Source organism: Notamacropus eugenii, chromosome 2, assembly GCF_028372415.1.
Source record: "Notamacropus eugenii isolate mMacEug1 chromosome 2, mMacEug1.pri_v2, whole genome shotgun sequence".
Classification (NCBI taxonomy): domain Eukaryota; kingdom Metazoa; phylum Chordata; class Mammalia; order Diprotodontia; family Macropodidae; genus Notamacropus; species Notamacropus eugenii.
Genome location: NC_092873.1, coordinates 511,535,699 through 511,557,984, shown reverse-complemented (window position 1 = coordinate 511,557,984; position 22,286 = coordinate 511,535,699). Strand labels below are relative to the sequence as shown.

General features: G+C 37.7%; 1 protein-coding gene across 1 annotated transcript in view; it reads right to left on the bottom strand.

Annotated features, from left to right (window-relative positions):
* Positions 1-678: 678 nt before the first annotated feature.
* Positions 679-22,286, bottom strand: part of RNF11 (ring finger protein 11) — a 67,425-nt gene continuing 45,817 nt past the window's right edge. The window contains exons 2-3 of the mRNA XM_072649405.1: positions 5,846-6,015; positions 679-3,142 (exon numbers count right to left, since the gene is read on the bottom strand). Of these exons, the coding sequence (XP_072505506.1) occupies positions 2,971-3,142; positions 5,846-6,015 (342 nt within the window). The 3' untranslated portion in view covers positions 679-2,970. The remainder of the gene's footprint in view (positions 3,143-5,845; positions 6,016-22,286) is intronic.

The following is a 22,286-nucleotide window of genomic DNA, read 5'->3' as shown; positions in this document are numbered from 1 at the left end:
GAAAGCACTTTGAAAGTAATTCAATATATGCGATTTATTATTACAGTAAGAACACTGAATTCAAGCCCTAATTCAAACAATTGCTAATTATGAGTTCCTTGGGCAATTCATTTTGCTGGATTTGAATTTCCCCTTCTATAAAATGAGTGTGAATGGTCTATGTGACTGCCACAGTCCCTACCAAGTCCGGTCTGTCCAAAAACAGCTCTGTTTACAAGACAGAGGAAGGTGTATATGGCCCAGATTCTAAGTACCTGAAGCATTCCTTGGTTCAGTCATAGATTTGGAAGGAATTTCAGCCTCAGGAATCCTCTCTGTCCCATCTTCCACAAAGGACCCTCTACATTAACTTTCATTCCATGAAAATGCTGGCTTATTGGCCTACATAAGTATCTTTGGATTTTACTTTTTAAGTAATCAAGCTTTCCCCCTCCCCTTCCCAAGATCTTTTTAATGCAACAGTTCATATGGAGTTAATTTTAACTAAGTTTCTCAATTAGGCCTAATCTCATTGGTGGAAATATACCAAAGATTACATCAATTTAGATTTGGCTAAAGAAATCTAAACCTATCTACAGGTTCTACGTTCTAAAGAGACATCCACAGGGGCGCTATAATTCAAGTCAAATGGAAATGGCTACTATAAATGGAATGGCTACTATACAACAGCATTTCACCTAGGGTTTCAAAAGCAATTAATTTATTTGTTAAATTTACATACCACTGTTTGAAATTGAAGGGTTGCTTTTATTTTTTTTGAGGAGGGGGATATTCTTATGGAATCAATTCTAACTTTAGCCCTTTATAACTGTTATAACTTTATTTAACAACTTAGTAAAAGCAGAGGTTTATGGTTCTTAACATGGTATAAGGAGACCAAAATAAAGTTTAACAATACAAAGTGCCTAAAAAAAAAAAAAAGCATTCAAACTCAGGAACCAGTCACTTCAACAGGACTTCCAAACTTTTCCTAATCAAGCCTTAGAATAAATAAAGACTAAGAGCAACATAAAAGACGTTTAAAAAGGAAAGTTCATTTTCGCCAATTTTAACAATCAAGAAAAAGAAAGTCTGGCTATAATATTTAATGACATGGGCATCACGTTTATATAGAAAAACACACAATGATAAAAAAAAAGTATCATCACTGAAAATATTGCACAACTTCAGCTGTTTCTTTTCAGATCTGCTTTAGGTAATTGGGTGTATCTGAATTAATAAATAAAAAATTCGACCAAGAGACAAGGCTAAACAATTTAAATGGACCTGATACTAGAATTTCCTTTAAACTTTTTTCAAATTCACCTTCATGTCTTTCCATTATGGATTAATAGGGGGGAAAATTAATCATGTGGAGACTCTCCTGCACTCAAATGACAAACCTTTTAAAAAGTACTTATGATATATTTCACTCCTCTAGAATCTAAGCACAGAGGCTCCTTCAAGTCTGTGTGTTTGACAATATAAAAATGTTAGGTAAAGGACTCAATTCCAAACAAAATAGTCAGAAATACTTCCTGATTCCTTTGGGTTAATTTGAGACTGCATCTCTTTCTGCTCCTCTAGGATGGGTAACTGCAAGGCCCGCATGGAGCCAAAAGTCTAAAAGTTACAGCAGAATACAATAAGGAAAAACAAACACATGCTAACTGGAGAAAAAGATGACAACCACATCTTTACGAGACTGTCTCTACTAGAAACACTTCAGGAGCTTAGAGATTTCTTGCATTCTTAAATGAGCTGCAAGAAACAGATGAAGGAGAAATTCCTTCTTTCTTGAGATCACAACTATGAAGTCATGTGGTTATACAAACTCGGCATTGGTGTGCAAAATAACATGAGAAACATCTACCTTATTATTTCCACCTGCTTGCTTGGTCAGCCAGCAGGACTAAACAGATACCTTCCAAACAGAGATCGAGATGCGGTTTATTTAACTTCAATAACCTCAGAACTACAGTAATTCGAGATGCAGTATCCTTTTGCTAAGGTCCAAGACAACAAGTCTTTATGGGAGAGGGAAGGAAGCAACGACCCAAGTCACAATTGGGAATCTTTTTTTTAATACTCATCCCTATGGGGTCTCCCTTCATGTTCTATAGCACAGTGGTCTAATTTGAGCTCAAAAGCTTTAACATTTTAAGTCTGCTCAAAATTTTAATGCTTACCATGCAAATAGTCATACAAATTAAGCAAAACCCTGGACTGAGTAAATATTAAAATCCTTTTCCATGGGTTGATGTCTGTCTTCATATTAAGTCACTTTCATTTTTCAAAAAATAGAAAAGGGATAGTGCATCTCAGTTTGCTCAGGAGCTAGGAGATCACTTTAAATTCTGCATAATCCTAACTGCAAACAGAACATAGCACTTTTAACAGGTTATAAATAAACTGGTTTTCAAGCATAGAGGCAGCCCCAACAATAACAATACACTATTTAAAAAGACCTAAGGCAATGGATTCCATCTCCAATGGAAAAAAGAACTGTGCAAACAAGCTTAGAACTACTTCTTTGTGCCAGTGTTATAAAATGTAGCTTTTAAGAAAACCTTGACCCAAATGCTAGCAACTTGTGAAAAGAATGGGGGGAGGGAATGAAAGTTATTTCATTTAGGAAAAATAACCTCTACCTTGCTCCTAATAAAATCTTCAACACACACAATTTAAACATCTACAGCTGCTGTAACACTTTACACAATTCCTATGCACTGGAATAATAACAAGACTAAGTACAATTATAGTTTAAACACTGGGTCAAGGCTTTATGTAAAAATACCTTCCTACTTGTTCCTCTGGACTCTAAAATATCATGGACTTTTTCCAACATCTGCAGCCATTCAGGAATTTTTAGGAAATGACTTTTGTGCATGATCTTAATTCCTGCTCCCTGGCTCTGTGGGCTCAGTGACAAAAGATCAAAACCATCGAAAGCCGTGGCTCCCTTGACTCGTCAGAAGAGAAACCCAAGGCTCAGTTAGTCTCATATGAGGAAAGCAGTGCTGCGTCCACTGGCTCCATGCAGGACGGGCACGTGAAGGACCTCATGAGCCAGTTGTCTATACAGTCCAGGTGATAAATGTGCATGCACGGCAGAAACCGGATAGGGTCTCCATAAACAAAGTCCATCATACAGATCACACACCTACAAGAAAGAAATAAGAAAGAAGGATGGAGAATGATGCTAATTTAGGGTGCTCTTCACGTGTCCACAGGGGAAAATGACTACTTAATTACAGAATCTTAAAAGTTGGCACAGCCCCTCTGAGCCTCAGTTTCCTCATCTCTAAAATATTTTATGTGATACCTGTGGCACTCAAATGAGATGATGGGTTTAAAGTACTTAAAATTCTATATAAATGATCTTCAGTTAAAGGGAATTTATTGCCTTCTAAGATAGTGCATTTCATTTTTGGACAGCTCTAATAATTACTATTATTTACCATACTAAGCCACTTCGTAATATCCACCCATCCTTACTCCTAGTTTCATCTTCTGGGGCCAAAATGAACAAGTCTAATTTCTCTCCCTGAGAACTTCTGGGTAGCTATCTATGGGGTTAATTATCCCTATGGACTTTAATTCTCTTATTTCTAAGAGGATCCTTCTGGTTCTAAAATTTCTTACGTTATGAAATCATTTCCCATGCCCATGGATCTCTGAGTAACCACATATCAAGTTGTTTTCCCAAGGTCAACACACTACATTTTTTCAGCCAATCTGTCACAAGAGGTGAGTGTCAGAACAAGGTAAACTAAGTTAAGCAGCTACAGGTGAAAAGAGAATTGAAAACACTAAGACTTATTAATAAAAGAAAATCTTAGTTCAGTAATTTGATTTAATTTAATCAACATTTACTACTAAATTAAATTCTGTAAGATAGCTAAAGTATAGCATAAAGAGCACTAGTCAAAACCAAGAAAAACAGGATTCAAATTTGTCTCCAAAATTTATTAGCTGTGACCACAGTGAAGTTGCTTCCTTTCTTTGATTTCCAATCAAACGGAGATAATATCCCCTTTAGTGCCTATTTCAGAGTTCACACGAGAATCTAATGAGTCTATAAAAATGTGCTTAAAAGTATCAATCAAATGAAGCAACATTTTTTAAAAAACACTGTGTATATGTAATTCCTGGTACACAGTAGGTGCTATGTAAATGATTACTCCCTTTCTCCCTCCCTCCCCTTTAAGATACTAGAAACATGTTTGTTACTAATATTCACCTTACTGTACTGAGCCTGAGGCAAAAGTAATGATTGGACTGGAAGAAAATCTAAGTTCTACTCTCAGTTGTTTGACTGTATAAGGATCATTAAAAAAAAAAAACTATACAAACAGGGCTGCTAATTTTAACCTACTCACCTGGGGGGTACTTTATGGGTTAAATCTGTAAAGCCCCACTAACCTTCTCAGTCTCTACTTTCTAGGCCTGATTAATGAAACAGCCTAATTCCACAGTGTATCTGAGGAACATAAGAGGAGAATTTTCTCCGATTTAGAGATACCCAAAAGTCCTCGGTTAAGTAAATGGACAAAGGGGTGGGCAAGATGTGCTGTAGGACACACAGGCTAGCGGGTCTATAAAGATGTCATCTGGCCTGACAGTGCTATATACTCAGCATATTTTTAAAAAACAGGTTTCATGTGGTTCAAGTAAGCAGATTAACTTACAGTTACAGAAACTAACGACATCAGGCCTCTGCTGACAAATTTGCTCTCAACCTATAAAGTCAATTTAATGCATTCTGGTAGCTGTCCTTATTAGGGGCTCCTAGTTCATATATAGCAGAAGGATTTCTGAGGGTATATGGTGATTTATTTTCTTTTTTTAATCAACCTTGAGAAGAACTACCCCCCACCCCAGCAGGTATAATTTATCAATGATCTGCCTTATCTATACATTTTTCTGTCATTAAAAGTATCGGATAAAGGTTCCCTGAACTGAAGGGCTCTCACTGAGAAAGTTCTCTTCTTTAAGGACTCCAGCTCTAGGATACAGCAGGTCCCAATCCCATTTCTTAACCTGAAAATAAGTGAGCTATTTTTTTCATCATTCTCATTTCTTCTACAAGAACACTAGATAGCCAACTCTCCCATAACAATGGGGGAGAGGAATGAATAAGGGACAGTGTCTACACAGTCATTTTTTACTTAAAGTTCAATTTATCAACTAGTATTTATTAAACACCTGGTATATGCCACATATCAGATATACACAAACAGAGAATAAAATAATTCCTGCTCTCAAGGATCTTACATTCTAAGATGGAAATGTGTGTGTGTATACTTTCTCTATATATCTGTATCTCTATCGACTAAATAAAAGGTAATTAGGGAAAAAGAACACTAGGAGCTACAGGGTCCTGATGAGATGAGGAAGAAGGGCACTTTAGGTAGGGGGACAACCAATACTAAGGCACAAGGATGGGAAATAAAATGCTTTTCTTAGTCTTGTCTTTATAAAGACAAGGCTTGTGAGGAAGCCATAATGGACAGGATTAAATCTGGTGTTCATATCCAAACTCTAACACTTACTAGTTATGTGTCCATAGTCAAGTCACTAAAGCTTTCTAAGTTTCATTATCCTGGCCTGTAAAATGGAAATAACACCCATGATACTTCATCCTGAGGTTCAAATGGGATACGTGTAAAATGCTACATAAATTTCAGTTATTAGAAAAGATTTTAATTGCGCAATCCACATACCTTTATACATGGAATATCTTTTAGTGTGACAATCCATACCTGACTTTCCAAAATATATGAGAGTCTGTACAGTAGGGGCTAGACTGTTACTGGAAACCTTTCCCATTCATCTACATTGGAAAAACCAAAGCACAACTCACTCCCGGATCTTCTTTTCCGACCCATCTCTCCCAGGGTCATACACTCCTTTAGGCAGATGCTGGATCAGGCCTATCCTCTGGGCTATTCGGATCTGTTCTTCTTCGGTTAGCTGTGTAGCCAGACGAGTTTGGCTTGGAGTCGGATGATAAACTGGGACAGGGACTTGCTCCTGAATTTCAAGAGAAAAAGGGTTAGTCATTTGCCTGGGACAAGTCATTTTTTTTTTTTTTTGCTGATGTATCACTCTTCGTTCCAGCCTAAACTTGAAAGCCAGGAAATGATTCCCTGGTTAGATCTCTGACCTACTTATGGAGCACAAAATAAACTCCTAACAAAAACTGGCCAGGATTTTTACTGAAGCAATTCCCCCTAAGAACCATTTATTTAACTCAGACATTCATTTCTGGTGCTGCAATAAATCAGTGGTAAAAATGAATTCATACCTAGAGCTTCCATGGACCTAATTAACAGGTCTGTATTCCATTTAATTAATTTACTATTCCACAAACTTTCAAGTGCTTGAAAACTGCAAAAGCCCATCACATCCACCACCAAAGTCCTTCTGGTGATGTTACCTCTGTGCAAATGAAACACAGTCCCCTTGAAGGAATTGCAATTCCGAACAACTAAAGAGGTCACAGGAAAAGCATGGATGTTTCAATCTACGAACAACAAAAAAGGAGCCTGCACACGAAGCTTCAAACCTGTGTTGTATACAGTGTGGTTTTTTATTTTTAAATAAAGGTGTTTACAAGGCAACAAAAAGCTGCATAAGCAGAGTGGGCTGCAGTGGATGAGGGAGAGGAAGAGAGCCCACTCCCTTGCCCCCCCAGACCCTGGCTGCCTAGACACTCAGCTACACTAAACATGAATTCTCTGGACAACACCCTGGAAAGAGCGGGGGTGAGGGAATGAGTTTCCTACTCCCACAAGGGAGGGGGATGCATCACCTCCAGAGCAAGCCCAGTCTACTTCGGGATTGCTGTTGTTGAGTCATTTCAGTTGTGACCTACTCCTCACACGACCCTGTTGGGGGTTTTCTTGGCAAAGGTGCTAGAGTAGTTTGCCATTTCCTTCTCTGGATCATTTTACAGATGAGGAAATTGAGGCAAACAGAGTAAAGTGATTTGTCCAGTGTCATACAGCCACTAAGTGTCTGAGGCTGGATCTGAACTCAGGAAGATGTGTCTTCCTGCCCTCAGGCCCTGTATTCTATCCACTGAGCCACTTGGCTACCCTTACTTTGGGACAGGCTAATTTTTTGCAAGTACATCTTGAAATCAAGCCAAAATTTGCTTCTCTGTGGCTTCCAAATCCACTGTCCATAGGACAGACTTCTAAAAACAAGAAAACTCCCACCATGTTAAAGAAGTCTTCCCTCCCTTAGGCTAAAACAACAGTTCTGTCCACCAATAGTGTAAGCTATGACCTTGAAGGGCTCTGTCTGCCTCTCAGTGTTCTCCAGACTACCAACATCCTTCCAAAATGTGCCACACAATGCCCCAGATGTGTTCTGATTAGGGCGGAAGAGAGCTTTTTATGCCTCTCCTAATGCACTTTAATATTTCACTAGCTCTTTTGGTTTCCATAAAACCGCAAGGCCCCAAACCCAAAGTCTAGCCACATCTTCCATTTGACAATCGTAAATCTGACATTTTGTATGTAAGACCTGAAGTTTGATGGGGGAGATATATGTAAAAGATGTACAATAAGTTTTCTTACCATGATCCTACCATCCAACATGGTAAATGTCCCCCTCTTTGTGTCATCTCCAAGTATGCCATCTAGATTTTACTCAGTTGCTAAAACATTTTGACAAAAATGTTCAATAGCTTGGAACCAAGCATAGACCTCTGTGGCACATTACCTCCAAAGACCTCCTTTTAAGTTACTACTAGACAAGTAATGAAAAATCTTTTGGGTCTGGCCGTTCAAAAAGGTCTCAATTCACCTAACTGTCCTATCTGTATAGTCTACACCTCTTTTACCTTATTCATAAAAAAAGTGTAAGATTTTTCCAAATGCTTTGATAATAGGTAGCTAGGTAGATAAGAGTATAGGTAGTGAGAAAGACTAAGCCAGGAGTTTAAATTCTGTCTCAGACACTTATTACACCTCACATGATTGTTGTACAGATGAAATGAGATCACTTAAAAGGTATTTTGTAAAGCTTAAAGTAGGAAAAATTGCCTTCAAAGATGGTAGATTAGATGTAACCCCGCTGAGCTCTCTCAACATTTCCCTTCAAACAACTATAAAAATAACACCTAAAATCAAATTTTGGAGCAGCAGAACCAGCAAAGAAAGTCAGGATGAGACATTTTTTCTGGCCTAAGAAAACACAGGAGGTTGGCAGGAGAAATTTGTGATACCCGGATAGAAACTTATTTGGAGCCTACACGTGGCAACAGTAGCCACAGCAGCTTCAGAAGCTCTCAGCCCAGTACAGTAAAGGGATAGGACAATCAGTCAAAAAGATATTACAAGGGACCCGTTGTGGCACTAGGTACAGTTGGTGCTGACTGGCAGTGCTATTGGTCTCAGTTCCAGGGTGGAGAGGAGTACGTAATAGGGTTCAGTCACAAGGGACTAGGGGCCCTTTTTGGGTAAAGACCAGAGTACAGACCAGGAGAGCAGTGATCATATCTCTCCCCAGTATCATACTACCTTGGAAGCACCAAAAACTTGTGGACCCTAGAATTAGCTCTGAAAAAGCCTGGGAAAGTGCCCTTCCAGGATGAGAGCTCAACTTTAACGTAAATTCTAAGGCAAGAAACAGGTTGGAAAAATGAGCAAACAACAGAAAAAGAACGACCATAAAAAGCTAATACAGTGGCAGGGAAGACCAATACATAAACTCAAAAGGAGAGAATAATGTGAAAAGTCACAAAAACAAAGCCTCAAAGAAAAATGCTATTTGGGCCGAAGTCCAACAAAAATTCCTGGAACAAGTTAAAGAAAGAGATGAGTGATAGAAGAAAAACTGTAAAAAGAAATGACAGTGATGCAAGAAAATTACAAACAGAGAATTAACAGCTTGGTAAAAGAAGAACACAATAAATACTGAAGAAAAAATAACACCTTAAAAAAATTGGTCTAATAGTAAAAGAGGCATAAAAATTCACTGAAAGAAAGGAACTTCTTAAAAAAGCAGAACAGACCAAATGGAAAAGGAGATACAAAAACTTACTGAAGAAAAGATGTACATGAAAACCAGAACTGGCCAAAGGAAATAAAAAAGCACAAAATCTCACTGAAAAAAAAATTCCTTAAAAGTTAGGATTGGGCAAGTGGGAGGCTAATGACTTCACGAGACATCAAGAAACAATAAAACAAAGTCAAAAGAATTAAGAAATACAATAAAATATTAAATATCTCATTGGAAAAGCAATTGACCTGAAAAACAGATCAAGGAGACGTAGTTTAAGAATATTGGATCACCTGAAAGCCATGATCAAAACAAGGACCTAAACATTATATTTCAAGAAATCATCAAGGAAAACTGCCCTGATATCTTAGATATCGAGATAGAGGGAAAAACAGAAATTGAAAGAATCCAGATCACCTCCTGAAATAGATCCCAGAATGAAAACTTCCAGGAATATCACAGTCAAGTTCTAGAGTTTCCAGGCCAAAAAGATTTCAAACAGTCAGAAAGAAGCAATTCAAATATTGTAGAGCCATAGTCAGAATCACACAAGACTTAACAGCTACCACATTAAAGGAGCAGAGGGCTTGGAACAGGACACTCTGGAAGGCAAAGGTGATATGATTATAATCGTGAATAACTTACCTAGTACATCTGAGTATGCTACTTCAAGAGGGAAAAATGGATATTTAATGAAATACAGGATTTTCAAACATTCCTAATGAAAAAACCAGAGCTGAACAGAAAACATGATGTTCAAATCTAAGACCCAGAAGTATAAAAAAGTAAACGTGAAAGAGTAACCATAAGGGTCTCAATAAAGTCAGACTGTTTATATTCCTACATGGGAAGATGATACACATAACTCCTAAGAATCTCACCGTTATTAGGACAGCTAATGACAGAGGGCATGGATATGAGCTGATGATGTTGGAATGATCTTCAAAAAAATGAAGAGGTGAGAAAAGGAGAAGGGAGAAGTAAACATAAAGAGGGGAACAAGGAAAAGCTTTTATAAAGGAAGGGAAAATGGAGGGGAGAGTGGCAGGCAAATGCTTGAACCTCACTCTCACCAGAATTAGTTCAAAGAGGTAAGACTATACACACACACACACACACACACACACACACACTCAAGTAGTGTATAAAAATATAACTTATTCAACAGGGAAAAAGGAAAGGAATAAAAGAAAGGGGTGTGTGTGTGTGTTTGTGATTAAAAGGGAGGACAGATTAAGAGAGGCAATAAACTAAACAGGCATTTGAGGAGGGATGGGATGAAAAGAGAGAGAGAAGAAGCAGAAGAAAATAGGATGGAGGGAAAAACATAGTTAATAATTGTAAGTGTGAATGCAAATGGATGGGCTCACACATAAAATGGAAGCAGATAGCAGAATGGATCAGAAACCAGAATCCAGCAATGTATTATTTATAAGAGACATGCTTGAAACAGAAAGACACACACACACACACACACACACACACACACACACACACACACACAGTTAAATAAAGAGTTGGAACAGAATCTAATATGTTTCAGTTCAACTGAAAAAAAAAGGCAGGGGTAGCAATCATGATCTCAGACAAAGCAAAGGCAAAAATAGATCTAACTAAAAGTGATAATCAAAGAAACTCCATTTGGCCAAAAGGTACCAGACAATGAAGTAATCTCAAAAATTTTTATAGCAAGTTTCTTTGATAAAAGCTTCATTTCTAAAATACATGCTGAATATAGAACTGAGTCAAATTTATAAAAATAAGAGCCATTCTCCGATTGATAAATGGCCAAAGAATATAAATAGGCAGTCTTCAGAAGAAGAAATCAAAGCTATTTATAGTTACATGAAAAAATACTCTGAATCACTAATGATCAGAGAAATGCAAATTTAAACAACTCTGAGGTACCATCTCATGCTTATCAAGAATGACAAATGCTGGATGGGACGATAGAAAAATAGGTACACTGATGAACTGGAGGAATAGTGAACTGGTCCAATCATTCTAGAGAACAATTTGGGTGCATACCCTTTGACCCAGCAATACCGCTAATGAGGTCGAATCCTAAAGAGATCAAAGAAAAAAGAAAAAGACCTATCTGCACAAAAGTATTTCTAGCAGCTCTCTTCATGGTGGTGAAGAACTGTATATCAAGAAGATGCTCATTAATTGGGGAATGGCTGAATGAGCTGTGGCATGATTCTGATGGAGAAGTGAAGTGAGAAGATCAGATCATTGTGCACAATAACAGCAATGTTGTAATGATGAAAGACTTGCTTACTCTGATCGATACAATAACCCAAGAAAATTCCAAAGGATTTATAATGAAAAAATGCTATCCACCATGAGAGAGAAAAGTGATGAACCGAGGACAGATTCAAGTATAATTCCCTTACTTTATTTTTCTCACTTTAAAAAGAAGGCTAATATGGAAATATGTTTCGTGTGATTTCACATGTATAATTGATATCATATGCTTATCTTCTCAGTGGGTAGGAGGGAGAGTTTTTGGAATTCAAAATTTTAAAAGAAAAAATGCTAAAAATAAATTATAAATTTAAAAGTAGTTTTTGAAAAGCTTATAGTATCATATAAATGCTAATTCCTGGGGTAGTGGTAATGGTGGTGGTGGTAGTAGTAGTAGTAGTAATAGTAATAATAGTAAACTACATAGACAGCATTTTCTTGATATGCTAGTCTAGTAACCTGTCAAAAGAAGAAACTGAGTTCTTTGAAGCCATGTTGAATTTTTATAATCACTGTTTCCTTTCCCTGGTGTTCACAATAACCTTTTAATAACATGTTCTGAAATTTGGCCCGGAATCACAACTGAGCTCACGGCCCTGGGGCCTGGAATGGTAGGGAGGGTGTGTTGGCGGTACATTCAGGGAGAGGTGATGGTGGGGAAGACTGGGACAACTTGGGCCCTCTTCAGGCCTGTGGTACTTCTCCCACTGAGTACTTAGGATCCCTCCTGGCTTCTTCAAGTGACTATCCCCACTATGATCCTCACTTCCTTCTTCCTACCTGTTTGCTTTCACCCTATAATCTCTTCTCCTTTCTCAACTAAACTTGAGAGGGTTCTATTTGGTTCTTCTACCACTTCCTCTCTTCTCATTTTCTTTTAAACCTCTGGCAGTATGGTTTCCAACCTCATCATTCAAATGAAACTTTCTCTTAACTGCAAAATACAACTAATGGACTTTTTCTCAATCCTCCCATAGCACTTATCACTGCTGGGACTACTTTCTCACCAACACTCTCCTTTCTGGGCTTTTGTGATACTGTTTTGCCTGATTCCCTTCTCATCTGTCTGACTGCTATTTCTCAGTTCTGTTTGATGGAGATAGAATGCCCATGCCATGCCACTAGCTGTGGGAGATCTGTGAAGCACTGTATGGGTCCCTCTTTTCTTTCTACACTACCTCCCTAGCTCTCAATGGTTAAATTCTCTATAAAGAGGATTCTCAGATCTACAGAAATCCAGCCCTAGCCTCCCTCCCTCCCTCTCTTTCTCTCTCTAACTACATACAGTCATGCATCACCAACTGCCTCTTGGATATCTTAAACTATCTCATATGAATCTCAAACTCAACACATTCAAAATGGAATTCATTACCTTTCCCCCAAAACTCTGCCTTCTTCTAAGCTTCCATATTACCGTTAAGAGCTGCCAGTCACCAGTCTCCATGTCAACACTGGATTCTTCATTCTCACTCACCTTACATATTCAATAAGTAGCCAAAAATCTAGTCATTTCTACTTCCACATCATCTCTTTTTATTAAGTCCTTTTGTTTCCATTCACAACCCTACCCTATTAGAGACCCTCAAGATTTCTTCTCTCCACATTATTTTTTAATAAAATTCTTAACTTCATAAGTATCAAATAAAGTGTGCATTTTCATAAACAAAGGTCAGGAAAAAAAAGGACTATATCAGAAACTGTGACTCACTACATATAACTTACTTGTTCTTTTAAGTTTATAAGAAGTTCAACACATAATTTTCCAGGCTATCCTACTATCCCTGCCTTTCTGGAATTCACTCTGTTCTCACTTTACCCCCAACCTGAGTATCTGTAGTAATCCTAACTCCTTCTTTGTCTTCTATGGATTAAAAAAAATGCTTCTGTGATCCTCTTTTCTGTTTTTTGGGGCAACCCTACTGCTAACCAACTCCTCTCTTTCTTCTAGCACCCCTCTGCCCCAGGGAACAAAAAGGAAAAACAAACCTTTTTTAAAACAAAGTCAAGCAAAACAAATTTCCATGTTAGAAAACGTATGTCTCATTTTGCTAACCTACTCTATCATTCCTTCAGGAGGTAGAAACATGCTTTGCTGATCCTCTGGAATTATGGTTGTCCAAAGGAGTTGTTTTTCTTTACTACATTTATAAATTATCCCCTTGCTTCTGCTCACTTCATTCTGCATTAGTCTTTCTAGGTTTCTCTGAAGCCATCCCATTCATAATTTCTTACAGCATAATAATACTCCACTGCATTCATATATCATATTATGTTCTGCCATTTTCCAGTTGATGGGAAGTCGCTCTTGAGTTTCTAGTTCTTAACTATAACCAAAAACAGACCCCAACCCTGTTATAAATATTTGTGTATACGTGGGTATCTTCTTTCGTTGATTGTTTTAGGCTTAGTAGCTGTATTGCTGCATCAAAGGGTATGCAGAATTCAGTGACTTTTTGAACCCCAGACTAATTATAATAACCTTCTAATTGGTTTCTCTTACTCAAGTCTCTTCCCACTCCATTTCATACTCCACACAATGCAGCCAAAGTGATTTTCCTAAAGTCTAAGTCTGACTGTCAAACCCTCTGTCTTAACTCAAACATTCACAAACACCCACTCAATAAATCCCATTGGGTCCTTATCTTCAGGATCAAATATCAAGAAGTTGCTTCTGCTTCTAACTCCACTGCTGGCATACAACACTATTTCCTCATTTGATCATCGACTTAGAGCTGGAAGGAACCTTTGAGGTTTTCTAATTCAAACCCTCCCCTGAAAGGGGAGGAAACTGTGGTCCAGCAATTAGAAAGGGCTTACCCATAGTTTTCCCTTCAGCCCGCAGTGCATTCCAATGGATTTCCCAGTGTTTAAGTGTCCAGACTAATAAACAAAATGGTTCCTGTAGAAGGGACTCAGGTTGGGGTTAAAGGGAGAGCAGAACAAGGGGGTCTTCTCAATATATAGGTTCCTCCAATGCCCTTTACTGACCCTGTACCTTCTGAAGAAAAGATGGCTCCTCCTAGCCACATTTCATACCTGGGTCCCAGTCTAACAAACCTCAGTGAGGCAGAGGAGTTTTAATCTGTCTCTCTGCATTAGGGATGTGCAGTTAAGTACTATTCTAAAGCCAAAATCAGTGTCAGTTATGACATATTTATTACCTTATCTTATATTAGAAATTTGTTTTCTCAATTTATGCAGACAAAATAGGATCATTCACACATCACTTAATTCATAAGACAAAGGTTTCTAGTACAAATTTTTATAAATAAATCTTCATAAATATTTACTACAAGAAAATGACCATGATACTGAAGATTGGAGGAAACCACGATCAGAAAATGTTTCTTTTACCCATCAACACATTCCCTCTCACCTGGCACTCCTTCCTCCTTACTGTACCCAAATCCAACTGAAAGGTATTCATCATTGATGGAGTCGTTTAAAGTCTTTGAAAATTATATGCCAGGCCTGGACAAACCTGGCTTACATTCTGGTATTCTTATTTATTTCAAGGATAAAGTGAGTATTCTAGGATACTAATGTAGATTAAAAAATTTTTTTTGAGAATCTTTAGTGATCAAGTAATCCAAAAAACTGGTCTTAAGAAAATTAACAACTGGAGAAGGAAAATGACTTAATTCATTCAACACTCAGTTATTATGTGCCAAGACCTTGGTAAGGATCTTGGGATACAAAGACAACATAATAGTGCTTTGCTTTAAGTAGAGTATATTCCACTAGATAAAAAGAGCAAAGAAATAAAAATATATGTAAAGTAATTTCAGGGGGTCCTTTGAGCTTTTGAAGATGAAGAGTTTGGGAAACAGATCAGAAAGGAATGATTTAGCAGGGATAAGTACTTCAGTTCTCTAGATGTCTGCTGAAGCTCTCTTTCTGTTAAAAATAAAGAAGTTATTTATTTCTTGAATTGCCACAATAATAATAATAATATAATAACAATAATTATAATCTGTCAAAGAGTGGAAGAACCAACAGAAGGAAATTCTACATTCTGATTCTAACAAGGAAGAGATGGTTGCTGGGGTGGAAATGATGTGAAGCTTGGATGTGACCACTCCCTCTTAGAACTATGATGGATAAGAGAAAAGTTAGATATAATTTTACATGGGCCCATGAATGGTGGAAAACCAGATTTCAAAGGACTCAGAGGAAATTCATAGGTAAGCTGCCTGGGCAAAAATTCTATGAGGAAAGTTAGTTTAGGAGGGATGGGAATAATTCTCAGAAATAAAATCTAAAGACATAAAGAGAAACAATTCCAACGAGGAAGAATAAGGGGAGATGTCTGAAGAGAACTGATGTAGATGCAAAGGAAATTCAATTGATAAAGTATCACATTTTTTGCGGGAAAGATGAACAGATGTGGACTAGAAAATAATACAACCAGTCCTTGATGAATGGTCAGACTCAAAAAGTAACTGCTAATGATTCGGTGTAAACTTAGTTGAAAGTTCCTAGGTAACTAGGTAGTGGATGGAGTACTGGGCTTGGAGTCAGAACAACTTATCTTTCTGAGTTCAAACTAGGCCTCACACTTAGTTGTGTGACTCTGGAAAGTCACTCATCCTTCCTTGCCTCAGTTTCCTCATCTGTAACTGAAGAAGGAAATGGCAAACCACTCTAGTATCTCTATCAAGAAAATCCCAAATGGGGTCAAGATGAGCTGGACACAACTGAACAACAAAAGCGGAATCCGTGCTTAGGCTGGGACTATGCACAGATGGCCTGCTCATCAAACCTACAGGTGACACAGCTGAGAGGGTTATCAAAAGCAGTGGATAACAAAATTAGGATCCAGAAAGATACTGGCTTGAATGCAGTAGATTAAATTCAATAGATGTTAAGTGAAAAGTCTTAAATTTGGGTTCAAAAAACTCAACTTCAGAAACACAAGAGGGGAGAAAGCAGTCTGTCTGTCAAAGCTCGGAAGGCTTGGGTGGGTTGCAGCGTGTCAGCAGTGTGATGTGCAGCCCTAAAAGTTAGTTCCACCTTAGGCTGAAGTGAGAGTCAGTTCCAGGAATAAGCAGATGACAGTATCTCTGGACTCCATGAGGAAAGGTAAGAGGGAGAAAAAATAAATACTTAATCGAAATTTTAAATAAATAAAAGACTAAAATTTTAAAAAGTAATCCCACATCTTCTGCTGTTGCTCTAGCAGGACTAAAACCAGCCTCTCTAGATGCCCTCTTCCCCAGTGCTGACTCTTCCACCTCCATACAGCTGTGGGACCAAGAGGAACTCTAAGAGGTCAGAAGGAAACATAAACAGGCTCTATCCCAGCTGGACAAGAGAGTAAGCCTTTATTTTACTATTTCTGTTTTCTGGTGATACCAGACCTCTGAGAGACATCCCAAAGGTGAATGTGCTGCCCCAGAGGATGGGGTTCCCCTCATTCAAGGTCTTAAAGTAAATGAGAGATGACCATTTGTTGGGATTAGAGGGGATACTGATTCAAGTAGGGAATCAGAGGATTAGAGTTTGGGAGAGACTACAGAGGCTATTACAATCCCTTAATTTTACAGATAGGGAAGTGGAGGCCTATGGAGGCTATATGACTTGTCCAAACTCATGCAGTCAGCAAGCATCAGAGGTGGAATTAGAATCCAGGGCTTCTAATTCCAAGGACAGTACTCAGCTCCATTACACCATACAATCTCCCAACAAGGGTGGCGACAAGATCCCTTCCAATTCAAAATAGATCATGATCTATTTTCAACTATCTTGTTTCAAGGCTGAATTGCTGGCTCTTAACTGTTTGCCTTGACCACTGAGAAAATAAAACAAAACAAACCATCTCAAGACTGTGATTTCTGGGCCTCAGCTGGCCTCTCACTACTAAACAAAAACAAATTCCCTGGTCTTTTGTCCTAACTTCTTCCACTTCAGACCACCCAAGGTCTGACATCCTGACACTTCTACCTCCATAGGTGGGAATATAATGGTAGATGTAACACACTCAAGTCTTAATTAGCTTGTAATTTTCCAGTCCTGTCTATCACCTGGCTTTTTTTTAGTCTCATCTTGACTAACTAGTCCATCCTACTTAGGGGCTGGCTGACACCTCAAAAAGACACATAGAAAGTCACATTGGTAACAGTAAGTTAGTAAAGAAATTATTTCTAATCCTTCAAATTTATCTACTTAGTAGTTCCCCTCCCAAGAGAAAACTAAATTGATAGTACACAGCATCTCAAAAAACACTCCAAATCAAATGGTTTTATTAGAGAAGATAACAAATCAATTAAATTTTAAAAGCTAAAGCTGGAAGTCTAGAAAAAAGGGGTCTTTTAATAAATGTCTTCATTGAGGTCTTGTGTATTTACACCACTAGTTTCCTTCCTTGGCAAGTCATCCCAAACTAACAAAGTGCGTTTAAAACAACAACAACAAAAAAAGTGAGAAAAATCAACATAACTGATAAATACATCACAAAGTCTGAAAACATGCAATGTGCAACATTGGTGGCCATCTCTGCAAATAGGTAGAGTGGGACTGTCTTCTCATATCTCTTCTTTCGAATCCTGCTTCTAGCAAGAACAAGGATTCTTAGCCTTCTCCACTACCCCCAAAATATCATGGACCTTTGATAGTCTGGTGAAGTCTGTGCATCTTTTCTCAGAATGTTTTTAAATATAGACAATACATAGGACTACAAAGAAAATCAATTATAATGAAATAATTTTTAAAAAATTTATGAGCTTCAGACTAAAAACCTCCAGTCTAGAAGGAAGGAATTGAGTTCTATTTTATTCTTCTCTACTCTGACCACATCTAGAATATTGTCCTTTAGCTGTGGGAGAACAATGAGGCAAAGAGAAACCTTGCCACAAAAGGACTGGATGAAGTACCAGTGTCTGGCACATGGCAGGGACTTAATAAACACCTACTGGTTTTGATTCAAGTATATGAATGGTTGGCATATTACTGACTACCTAAACTTGCTCTGCTTGACCCCAAGGATAGAACGAGAAACAATAGTGGAAGCTGCAGAAAGATGGATTTTGTCTCAATGTAATGAAAAACTCCCTAACAATTACAGCTATTCAAAGGTAGAATGGCTCCCTAGTAGGGAGAGTTCCTCTGTCTCAAAAGGTTTTCCACAATCAGGCAACAAGGCCATATTACACATCTATGATGTGCTGGGCTCTGAGGATGTATTAAGGATATATTAAGACAAAAAAAAGAAACAGTTCAAAAGAAACTCTTCTAAACCTTTGTGTCCCTCTCTCACCAGAAAACTTTTGTCTCATGTTTTACAGAAAAAAATCAAGGCTGTTTGCTGTGAGATCCCTCTTCTCCCCTTTCTTATCTTCCATCATTCTCTCTCCTCCTGCTATTTGAAATCTATCTGTAGACTCTAAGTTAAGAGCTGATATAGGAGGTGGTATCGGGTTGAATCTTGAAGAAAGATTCTTTGAGGTGGAGCTGTGTATGAGGAATAGAGAGAACTCCAGTTAAGCTGGACAAGAGTTTTTTGTTATTGTTTGGTTATTTTAGTTATGTCCAACTCTTTGTGACCACATAGGGAGTTTTCCTCACAAAGATACTGGAGTGGTTTGCCATTTCCTTCTCCAGCTTATTTTACAGATGAGGAAACTAAGGCAAACAGGGACAAGAGTGAAGGAAGAAGAGTAATGTGTAATGAGGCTGAGGTCAGGTTGTGAGGGCTTTTAACAGGCAAACAGAGGCACTTAGATTTGATCCTAGAGGCAATAGGGAGCTACTGGAACTTAAAGAATAAAGGGAATAAAATAAAATGATAAGACCTGCATTTTAGAAAAAAATCACCTCGCAGGTTGAGTGGAGTATGGAGTAAGGAATTAAGGAATGTCTGAACTAGGATAGTGGCTGGGTACAGAAAAGGGGCCAGATGTGAGATGTTATAGAGAAAGAAAAAGCAAAATTTGGTAACTAAATGGATATGTGGGGTAAAGAAGAGGTAAAGATAATGTTGAGGTTACAAACTTGGGAACCTGGAATAATGACGGTGTCTTCAACGGCAAAATCTGAAAGAGAAATGGGCTTGAGGATAAAGATAATGAGTTCTGTTTTAGACACAATGAATTTGAGATGCCTCTGGGATACCCAGTTGGAAACGTCTACTAGGCAGTTGGTGATTCATGACCAAAGCTCCAGGGGAAAGACATCAATAAGTTATCTGCATGGAGATAAACCTACAGAAGCTTTTAAGGTCCTAAATATTAGAGAAAAGAGAAGAAAACCTAGAACAGAACCTTGGGGAAAACCCCAGTGTTAGGAGGTAGATGGACTGTGTGGCAGCAAAGAAATTCAAACTAGATAGATACATCTTAGGCATCCATCTAGACTAAGAACATGAGACTACTTAACGGAATCAGGACTAGGACCAATGTCAGACTTCTCCTTAGTTTACAGAAATCTAAACGTTATCATTTCCTAACAAGCACTAATAACTTAGGGAGTCAAAATGTCCTACTTTAAACTGACTGCAGTGGATCATAAGAGCACAGTACAGAGAATTAAAAAATTGTTATTTCTTGTAACATAATTTTCAGAGTTTAGTTACAAAATAGCTATAAATATTAGAAAAAATCTCCCCTTACAAAGTTATAAAAAATGACCTGAAATCTCTTAGTATTCATAAGTAATTATTATATAAACTACTTGAGTTATAAAATTTTGGGAAGTATTTCATGGTACTATGTATCATTTAATTATTATTAAAGCCATATGTATTCAATGCCATTCTGGCTAACTCAATTTGGATGAAATTCACTGATCACACTTAATTACAGTCCGCAACAAACAATTTAGAATATTACTTCATGTGAAATGCCAAGACCAGAATGCACACCCAGACTTATTGATCATAATGAATTTTAGTTGAATAAGGGAGCATGCCCTATGGCATGTTGGATGTTGTAACATGCCAAGAGTGGTGTGTACCTGCCAAGATTTGTCATCTTTACCTAGCCACTATAAGTAATTTATTCTCAGATTTCTGTGAAGCATTTTCTCTTTTTGAACTTGGTCTATGAGAGGAAGTGACCAGTATCAATCCAGAGTTTGGAAAATAAACCTGAAGAAGCTACCTAGATAAAGTCTATGGGAGTCCGCTTCCCACCTCTTACATTTATTCTAAACAAATCTACAAACATCAAGGGTTTACTTCACTAGAGATACAACACCTAAACAAGACAGTCCTTGTCCTCAAATTGCTGACAATCTAGTACGGATTAGCGGAGAGAGAAAATGAGATACACATGATTATAAGAGATCATGATTTTAAAGATTAAATCACTTCAAGATTAAAGGAGGTAGGTGCAACTTCTAACTTCAGGAAAGAAGGAAAATGGGTTAGAAGAAGGATCAGAATTATGGACAGGCTGCACTTGAGCTAGCAGATAAAACACAAAGAGCTTATCAGGCAGAGACCGAGTCCATTCCAGTGATGTTGAATGACATGTGTAATTACACCTTACCTAACGATAATAAGAATTTTGTTGTAGTACTAATTCTTGTGTCCTCACAAAATTGGGATTCCTTATCATGTTTCAGGGTGTCTCACAATAAGGAAATTTTTTTCCTTTTCAAGATTCCAAAAACACCTAGCAGTTATAATTGCTGAGGGATTACTAATAATCTTTGCAAGACTGAAGAGAAAAGGAGGTACTGAAGGAAGGGAGGGAGAGGAAAGGGAAAAGGAGAATAAAAAGAGAAGGGGGGGAGAGAAAGGAGTGGAGGACGAAAAGATAGAATATGAACTATAGGCCAGGGAGCTTGATGTCAATACCTGACAAAATTGTAGTACATAATATTAAAGAAATGGTTAGTAAACATTTAAAAAAGGAAATGGTGCTAAGAAAGGGTTAGAATGTCTTCATCACGCAAAGGTCGTTCTAGTCTACGAACCTTGTCAAAAAAAGAAATTAAGGTTTGATTGGAAAATTAACGGAATGCTATATAGATATAGTTTACCTGATTTTAGCCAATCTTTAATAAAAGTATCTTATACTATTTTATTGTGGAAAAGATGGAGGGATGTGGGCTAGACCACATACATAGGGGAATTTGGAACTGGTTGAATGGCTGGAAATAAAGAGATCACTAACATTCACTGTTAATCTGGAAGAGGTCTCCAACGAAATGCTCCAGAGATCTGGTTGGCCTTACACTGTTTAACATTTTTATCACTTGGTATAAAGGCACAGAAGGCATGCTTATTAAATTTTCAAATGACACAAGCTGGGAGGAATAGTCAGCCACAAAGTCAAGATTCAAAAAATCTTAACAGGCTAAGACAAAATGAAGAGAATCTAATGAGGTAAAATTTAAGAGAGACAATCTTCATTTGAGTTCATAAAAATCAACTTGACAAGTACAAGATGAGGAAGGTGTGGCTAGGTCAGTCCTTTCTTTGTCCTAAAGAAATTTCAGGAAAGAACATGAGAAGAGGAGGTGTGGAAACTGGATTTGGAGGCAAGAGTACCCAAGTTTAAACTCCAGTCCTGACAACACCTGTAATGATCCTGGGCAAGTGTATTCCAGGACAGAACAGTGTCATAGAAAATAAGGAAGGGGAAAGTTTCCAGAGTGAAGGGTCTTTTAGCAGTGTCCATGCTGCAGAACAGAAAAAGGAGGGGGAAACCACTGGATTTGTCAAATAAGAGATCCCTGAGTCCTTGGAGGTGACAGTTGTAGAAATAGGAGTGTGGGTAGAAACTATATTGGAGGCAGGATTGTGAAGAATGACTGAGTGGTTACTTTTATAAGTGAAAGGTATATTTTGTTTTTAATTTAGAAAATTAAGAGAGTTTATGGAGTTTGACAAGAAGTGATCGATTATTTTGTTCACCTTACTTCCAATATTTTTTTCTTCTTTAAACAGATCTTATCCAACTGGATGTAAAACTTAAACACAAAAAGTCACCACATCATAGAAAAATTAAGAGAAAAATGGAAGGAGGTTTTTACAATGACGGCTAGAGAGGAATTTTTAAATTAAGCAATAAATAGAGGTGAACACATAAGAGAGACGATTT